We start from the raw sequence: 8694 nt of genomic DNA, 5'->3' as shown, positions 1-8694 counted from the left end.
GCGCTGCTGCGGCCGGATCCCAGCCGGCCCCGCTTCGGGCGCCGGAGCCGCCCGGGGAGCCCCGCCGGCGGGAGGGGAGCCTGCGCCGCAGGCGGCGTGCCTCCGAGGCCGACAGGGCATCCCGAAGCAGAAAACCCGTTGGCGAGCCCGGCCAAGGCAGAAGGAAGAGCCAGGGAGCCCTGAGCTTTCCCAGGAGCTTGTGGGCGCAGGGCGCTGCTGGGATGGGGAGCGGGTCCACCCTGCCCGGCGCCTGGGGACTTACAGCGTGGCTGGGCCGGAGCCGGGRCTGAGCACGTTTCCAGTGCGCGTCAGCACCCTCTTCTCCCCCCACCCCGTGCACGAAACCAGCTGCTGGCCCTTGGCTTCGCCTTCCTGCTGGGGAGCCTGTTTGCACACAGCCCCAGGCTCAGGCACGACAAACGCAGAGGCTAAGAACGTCAACTCGTGTTTATTCCTCAAGTCTGTCAAATAAAAGCACAAGTTCTCTTTGGAAAACAAAAAACATTCAGGACACACAGACAGTTGCATTTCTAAGGAGGCCTGGCCTAGGGGTTTGCCGGGCTGCGGAGCAACGCTGTGCTCAGCAATCTCTGCACCGGCCACTCGTCTTCATGCTGGCAAGAGGCTGCTTAGAGATGTAGCTCAAAAACAAAAAGRAGGAGAAAAAGACACAGGATCCCACTTTAATTTAAGAGAAGAAATGGGTACTTTTGTTTTGCTATTGTTATAAATATCCAATCTTACCACCTGATAGCAAAAAAATGATAATAATGAAGACATCTATTTTGTGCGGTCTGATATACAGATAAGCTCTACTGGAGCATGTAAGACCTCTGTAAAACCTCGGTGAAACTGTGGGCTTGTCGGACGGTTACTGGCAAGCGGATGCGATGAAGGGAGAAGTCAGAGCAAGGGAGCTGCCCGCCCCGGTTCRAGCACAGCCCCGCTGGCGGGAGCCCGCAGCAGAGCCCGGGAACTGTCTGCCAGTGTTTCTCAGCCATTGCCTGCGTCTTGTAAATGCAAATTCCTCACCCGTGAGCGGGGTCACGTCAGAACAGTAAGCGACGGGCGCTGGCAGAGGCAGCGGTGCCGTGGCGAGGGGTCGCGGGAAGACCCCGCTCCCGGCTCTGCCCGGGAACGGCTGCGAGCGACGTTTCTCCGCCCGCTCGTCCCTGAGGATGGCGAGTGCTGGGGTGCAACGTCCCCCCCTGCGCAGCCCCGCGCTGAGCAGGGCGGCCCGCGGCACACAGGCGCCGGCACCCCACCGCCGGCACCCGGGGTTCGAGCAGGGCGGCGGGCCCGCCGGGAGGCTATCCCATGCCCAGTAGACGCTTCTGTCCTGCTAATGCAAGCACAGCTGGAATCGGAGAGAAATCTTAGTGGGGAGGGAGAGGGGAGAGGAAAAACCCGGGCGAGGGGAGGGGAGCGGGGACGGGTGCCTCAAGCGCAGGTCGCCTCCTGGCTCTCGATGGGGATCTCGCTGCCGCAGCTGCCRTCTCCGTACTGCTGGTAGGGGGGGATCTGGGGCGCTTCGATTATCAGCAGCCCCTCTGGAGATAAGGAGGCGAAGACCGTGACGGGATCCACCTCGTAAGGGAGCCTGGAAGGGGGAACACAGAGACGAGCCGGTTAACGTGCRGTGGGCCGCCGGCCGGGCTTTCCCCCAAGAGCTTCCCGTGGCCGGACACGGAGCCCTGTCCCACGCGCCCCCGCGGCGGTGGTGCCCCCCCTGCCTCCCCGCTGGAAACCCTGTCCTGGAAAGGGCCGTACGGCCTCAGCGTAGCACAGCTGAGGAGCAGGGCAGGAGCAGAGCCTGGCGCGCGGGGCGACGGCAGAGAGCGGACGTGCAGGGACGGTCACGCTCGCCCTCAGGCGCAGACCTCGGGGGCTGGCCAGGCTTTCGCCTGAAGCAGCAGTTTAACGCTTGTGGCTGCTCCGGGTGTCTGGCGYCCTGCGCTGCGAAGCTCCTGCCAAGAATATTTGCTCTCTACCTGTGCCTCTGTCTCCATCAGTACCAGCACCGTTTCCCTGCCTCCTAGGAGCTCGGAGTCGTGCTTGCAAACAGCTCCTGGAAGCCCAGGCAGGAGGACATCCCTGAGATGCGGAAAATCGCTAATGCCGAATTAGCAGCGCTCCAGCAGACTCGAGCCCCTGCCTGCCCGGCCGGTAGCTGCGCAGAGCTCACCCGAGCCCTGCGTTATTATCGGTGCAACTGGGAGTGCTCTGGGGATATTTAAAGCAGTCGCTTGGCCTGTCTCACCACTGCTGGGCTCTCTGTTTAATCTCCTCGGCAGATATGTTTGAGTGGATGTCACTCACAGCTTGTGCCGCTTGAGCTTCTGCAACGCATGAGTAAATCATCTTTATGTTACAGCCTGCGTCACGGCAAAAGCCTTGCCCGTAAAAGGAGCCGCGGCAGCTGCTTCCTAAGGAGCTCCTGGCCGCAAGGCGAGGCAGGGACTGCAGCGCCCACGGGGCCCCCAGCCCGAGGCAGGGCCTGGGTCCTGGCCCCGGCACACGTGGCTTTCCACAGAGGTCGAGTTTGGGGGGATGCAGAGAGGTTGTTCGGGGTGGAAAAGCCAATGCCCAAGTGCTGGCAACCTGAGCTGCCCGGCTCAGCCAGACGATTCGGGCCTGCTGTTTGCTGCTTCTCCCAGTTAACCCCCTGAGCCCAGCGTCAGCCTCCTGTGGTGGGGGTTTACCCCACGCACACCGCCACGCGCAGGCGTGACCACGCGCCTCCGGGCTCGCCAGCGAGGGATGTGCCGCAGCGCTTTCYGGCCTCGGGGCCCATTTCCTCTCCACGCTTTGCCATTGTCTCTACAAAAACGAGCCACTTGGGTCAGTCAAAGCGAGAGCAATCTAACTGACATTATTCATATGTAAATACATATATTTATATATAYGTATATAGACAGATACATAAATATATATATTTGTATTTTAGGTCTGAAGATGATTTCAGCCCATCGCATCCTACTAAACCCTGAAGGATGTGCTGGCATCTTGAGAACAGCACCTTATATCCCTGTTCTGCTTCCCCTCATCCTGGCTGGCTCCAAAACGAAGCCCCAGTCATGAAGGAGGCCAAATAAGCATGCAKGAAAAGATCTCCTGCTTTGCCTCCATCAGGAAATCACTCTGTACAGCCTGAGCTAGGAACATATGTGCCCCAAATTATGAGTTTTCATTGGCAGCAGCCATAAGCCAGATGGAAAATACATCAGTCGAGGCCTTTGGCTGCCCAGCGGGAGCACCCGCCACGTGCACCCAGTGACTTGTTGGGCCTTGCTCAGCTTTGACTTGCTTGGTACTGCGAGGGACATTTGCAACACAAGCTGCAACCGGCAGGTCATCCCCTGCTGACACAAAAAAAACGAAGCATAAATGCCTGCAAATAGGGTTAAAAAGGAGCCCTCAGACTCCGCAGCTGGGAGGGGAGGAGACGCCCGGTGACTTGCAGTGCTCCGTGTCTGCAGTGCTTCTCTGCTTCTGCGGGCAACTTTCCCTGTGGTTTTTAAATGTTTACTATGCCGGGGAGGCAGACTGCTTGTTTTGCAGACAGAGGAACAGAGGCAAGAGAAGTTAAATAGCATGTCAATTCAGCGGTGGAGCAGGGAATAGATTCCAGGTCCCCTGACTCCCAAACATAACCTAAATTTCACTTCCAGGCAGCTCTTCACAGCCCACAGGAGAGAAGCTGTGCCCCGGCTCAGCCCATTACTGACAACAGCATTTGAGCACAGTTTCTGACTTTACTAGATTGTGGGGAACGGGAGGGATTTGATAGCTAGCCAGAGAGTGTTTCATGCTGTTGGAGGGGAAGACTTGCCAGCTCTCCTAAATCCARGTCGGCACCAGAGCCGCTTCCCACCACAGGAAGCTGCAGCAGTGCAGCATCTGTGATACGTACTGGATTTTCTTTGTGAAGTTCTTGGAGACGATTCCTCCTTCCACCTGCTGCTCCTCATGTTTACCTGGAGGGAACAGGAATATTCAATGGTAGCATCTCACAGGGCTATTTTTTTCCCAATAAATTGAAGTTGTTTTCCCTTTCCAAGTGGAAAACCTTTCCTCCCTGGCTGACTCGAGGAATTTCTCCCAGGACCAGCAGGAGCCCTTCTAGAAGAGGAAAACTCTCAGAAAAATGAAGCTGAAGGCCCCCTAAATCGTTAAAGCATAAGTCTAGCACCTGACAGGCACCGTGGGAAAAAGCAGCTCCCAAACTTTGGGCAGAGGAGGCTTTCCTCCCCTCTTAGACGTTCCCTAGTGCCTGAGGCTGCCTCCTGGCTGACACCGCCCTGCGACAGGGCTTGCTCCTCTGGATCCTCCCAAAGGTGATTCTCAGCTGAAATATTACAGCTCCCCAGATGCTGCAAGCTGGGCCAGGCGCGGCGGGGTCCTTCCCTGCCATGGCATGGACAGTCCTACGGAAGCTGCCAATGCTGCTCCTGCACAAGTGCAGCTGAGGGCCCACGAGAATGCCAAACACAGCAAATCCTTAATTTGAAAGTGGGAAGAATCAAAACACATATGATCATAAAATTCCTGTCTTGGGAAACAAATAGGAAAGAGGAATTAAGGCAGTTCCAGGCAGCACTAAGTGCCAGCCTCTCCCCGAGGCGTGCGGGCCCAGGAGGGGGGGAGGAGGAGGAGGAGGAGGAGGAGGAGGAGGAGGAGGAGGGAGCCAGGCTGCTCAGAGAATTCAGCACCAGTCGGAGAGGGGCCCCCAGCCCCCGCGGCAGGCGGGAGGGGAGGGTCAAGGCACATCTCGGGGTGGGGGGGACGTGGCTCCTGCACAGCCGCTTCGGCCACTGTTTCAGGAAACAAGCCCAGCTCCGTCCCCCTGCAGTGCCGGCGACTGAGCCACCGCAAGCCAGGGTTAGAAACAGAGTCGCCTTCCTTGGCGGGCGATAGCGATGTTTCCGGAGCGTGAGTCACCTGTCACCCGAATTGCTGCCCCCGGAGAGCAGCACCAGGGTGGCAGCCGCGAGGCTGGTGGTGACGCAGTGGCGGGGGACGCTGCTGCCTCGCGGGGAGGCAGTGACCCTTCACTGGTGACCCCCTTTGGGCCTGGGGGGCTGTGCCGGAGGCCGAGGGGCGCTGCTGGCCCATGTGGCGGTGCCCGGGGTCGGCACAGACCATTCACTTTCTGGTCAGATTTAATCAGCCCAGTGCACACAGCTGACCCCGCCAGCCTGATTTAAACCCATGACTCAGATGGTGGCTCAGACCCTAGAAACCACCAGATCAGCTTCAGAAACCACATCAGTGCTGTAAAATACTGCTTTCCTTGCTTTCCCAAGCCCCTGGGAGCAGGGGGTTGTGTTACCTGCTGATCACCTTTATTTCCAGTAAAAGCCTTGGGGTCTGACTTAATCACCTGCTGCCAAAAGCTGTGCCTTAAGAAAAGATCCCAGCCACGATAACATCTTTGGATGGCTCGGTGCCGCTGCTGCGGTGCTGGGCGCTGCTGGGCGCACCGGGAACATGGTGCTGGGCGCTGCTGGGCGCACCCGGAGCACGGTGCTGGGTGCTGCTGGGCGCACCCGGAGCACATGCTGTCCTGTGCGGGGAGGGTGCTGGGAGCAGCTTGGAGGTTAAAAATACCCTTGCAGCTTGCCAAGCCTCCTTGCACAGCCCCGGGTGTCTCAGCAAATGCATGGGAAAGTCCCCAGGATCAGTCCCCAGGTTCAGCCCGGACTGCAGCCTCCCTGTCCAGCAGCACTGTGACCCCCAAATAAATAACTGGGACTGCAGCGGGGCCCCCTCACCACCCCCATGCCCCCACCCCAGCTCCCATGCTGCCACAAGCTCCTGCCTGCTGTGTATTTTCCCACAAACCCATTAATCTTAAGGCTGCCTTAACTGCTGGCGAATCACAACGGAAATTTATGGGAGCGCTGACGGCTTTCTCGTCGCGAGGCCGCRGGTCGGCTCTGCATCTGGCGCCGCGGCAGGGCTGCGGGGCGAAAGCGTCCACGGACGCGCGGGGAAGCCGCTCCCCACCCCGACCGCGGCTTTTCCCGCAGCCCCGCRCTCTCCCGCCCGCGCCCTTCGCTTCCCCGCTTTGGTCGCAGGCGCGTGGCCCCCAAGGCTCTCTCCCAGCCCAGCCTTATCTTTGCTTTCCTCCYGGCGCCATCATTTCTGCCAGGCTTTGAGCAGCTCCCGTTTAACCCCTTCCCTGCCCACCGGCTGTCCGCCGGCCCACGCGCCCGCTCTGAGCCGCGCCGGGGCCCTGCGTGCCAGCGCCCGGCGGGCGCCCCGGCACCTCGCGCAGCCGCTCGACCCCTCTAAAGGGAATTTCCCGCCGGGCGCCGAGGCTCGGTAACGCGCTGCAGTTTCCAGCAGCGGGCTCRGGCAGCGCCTGCAGCCGGGCGCGTCGCCGGCGGGGCCACCGCCGCCTGCAAGGGCRCAAACCGGGGCGGTGCGCTCCAAAGGCGCTTTCTCAGCGCCAAAGCGGAGCAACGCCGGCCGGCGCAGCTCCGACGGGCGGCACGCGGCCCCGGCMGCCGTGCGGGGTCGGGGGCGGCCGACACCGCCGGCGCTTCGGGCGCAGAAATAAARCTGACGTTTGCATGTCACAGCGGAGCCGCAGAGCACGGTTGGGGCAGGATTTAGATTATTATTCTTGTTTTGATTATCCCTCCTCCCCCTGCCCAGCGCCCCGGCCGCCGCTCACCTGACACCTCCACGTAGCCATCCTTGGTTTTGACCGTCAGCTCCTCGGGCTTGAAGCTGTGCACGTTGACGCAGACCTTCCAGGGCTCGCGGGAGAAGGGCGCCGGGCTGCGGCTCTCAGGGTAGCCACCGAAGTGGGCGCCGTAGCCGGGGGCCATGCCCGAGGCGCGGGCCATGCCGGTGCGCAGCGGGCCCGGCCAGGTGGTGGTGAGCCGGGGCCGGGCCCAGTCAGGCCAGTCCGCGGTGAGGTCCCCGGGGAAGGGCRACATGCCGAAATCGTCGTCCAGGAGGCGCGAGGTCAGGCCGGGCTCCCTGAAGGGGTCGCGGACGCTGCGCCGCCCGGGGTAGTGGCACGAGAAGGGCATCTGGCTGTCGGCCATGGCTGCYTGCGCGGCGGCGGTGCGAGGCGAAGGGCCGTGAGCGTGGCCGGGGCTCGCCGCTGCGCCCTCAGCGCTCGCCTGCCTGCTCCTGGCCGCGGGCTTCCCCGGGGAGCGGCAGAGGCATCCACCCGGCGCCGGGCGCGCGGGGAGGGGTCCGGCTCCCGGGCGGCGGCGGCGGCGKCGGGATCCTCCCTCCGGGAGGCCGAGACGAATAATTATAAATAAATAAATAAATAAATCGGAAGGATGGATGGACGGATGCGGGGCTGAAGCAGCCGAGGCTTCAGCAGCGCGGGGAGGCGGGAGCGAGTTCTCCGGGCGGCAGGGAGAAAAACGCTTCCTGTCTGGCTTCGATCCCAGGGATCGGGGAGAGGAAGGTAAAACTTCTCGGCGCGCAGAGGAGGGGAAGGAAAAAAAAAAACCCACAAGAGATAATTCCCAAGATTAAGAAGCTGATTTCGTCCCGGTTCTCCCTCGCTCCCCTCCGCGTGCTGCGCGCCTCTCCCCRAGCCGCCCGCCGGGAGCCTCAATAAAAGCTTCCGCGCGGAGCCCAGAAACTTCTCTAACCTTCTGGCCGCCGCRGCCAGCGCTATTTATACGGGGTTTGGTGGTGGCGGGGGGAGGGTGTTTTGCAATCCCTGCCCCGTCACCGAGTATTTTGGAGCGGATGAAACAGCCGGGGAGAATCCGGGCCGCGGCAGCTGGCGGCTCCCGCCGGCCCCGGCGCTGCGCGGCGGCAGCTGCCCCCCGGCTCCCTAAAAATAGCCCCCGGGCCGTGGGGCGGCCGCTCGCGGCCCGCTGTCTCCCTCCGGACGTACCGGCCGCTGCGGCGGCGCCGCCGGCCGCCCCCCGCCACGGCAGCGACCTGAACGCCGGCCGGGGCGGGGGGAAGCGCCAGAGGGGCCAGGCGGCGCCTTCCCGCACACCGCCGCTGCCGTCCGCTCGCGATGGTGCCGCCATCCCTGCGTGGTGGTGCCACCATCCCTGCATGCCACCGCTGCCGTCCCCTCACGATGGTGCCAACATTCCTTCACGATGACAGTGCCATCCCCTCATGATGACGAGGCCATCTCCTCGTGATGACACCACCATCCCCTCACGATGACACCTTCATCCCCTCACGATGGTGCCACCATCCCCTCACGATGGTGCCACCACCCCCTTGCAGCCCGGCGTGAGCAGGGTGCCGCAGTGGTGGTGCGGCGCTCCCTCACGCCACAGCTGCCCCGCACTCGCCGCCTCTCCACGGCACCTCTGTGGTTTCCTGGAGGGTCCTGCTGGACCCAGGTGCCGCGGGAGGGCCGGCATGCAGGGCCGGCCCCGCGCTCCTCGCGTCCTTCGCCGGTCACCGCGACAGCACGGCTCCCGCCACCCCGGCGGATRGGGCAACACGCCTGCCACGGCCATCGCTGCCTCCCACACCTCTGCTCGGTGGTTCCCTTCTTAGCTCCCAGCCGCGCTCCCTCCCCGGCCAGGAATCCTGCCGGCCTCCTTGTTTATCCCCATTAGTCACGCTTCCCCTCCGAGCCGTCCCAATTTAGCTCCTGTTGTCACTCCGCGGCTCCTGTTGCCTCCTGCCACCCGAAGCCGCCACGTCAGCAGCGGGCAGCGCGGCGCCGAAGCCTCCCCGCTC

General features: G+C 62.4%; 1 protein-coding gene across 1 annotated transcript; it reads right to left on the bottom strand.

Annotated features, from left to right (window-relative positions):
• Window positions 1–429: 429 nt before the first annotated feature.
• HSPB8 (heat shock protein family B (small) member 8) lies at window positions 430–7634 on the bottom strand. Its single transcript, XM_085326166.1, has 3 exons — window positions 6683–7634; window positions 3914–3977; window positions 430–1600 (listed from the first exon to the last, which is right to left on the bottom strand). The coding sequence occupies exons 1-3, from the start codon at window positions 7059–7061 to the stop codon at window positions 1441–1443; spliced, it is 603 nt and encodes a 200-aa protein (XP_085182292.1). The 5' UTR covers window positions 7062–7634; the 3' UTR covers window positions 430–1440.
• Between the last annotated feature and the right edge of the window lie 1060 nt (window positions 7635–8694).

This window comes from Rhea americana, unplaced genomic scaffold (assembly GCF_003343005.1).
Source record: "Rhea americana isolate MKP2758 unplaced genomic scaffold, rheAme1 scaffold_128, whole genome shotgun sequence".
Classification (NCBI taxonomy): Eukaryota; Metazoa; Chordata; class Aves; order Rheiformes; family Rheidae; genus Rhea; species Rhea americana.
Note: the sequence above shows the minus strand (reverse complement) of the source record. Positions and strands in the feature narration are given on the sequence as shown.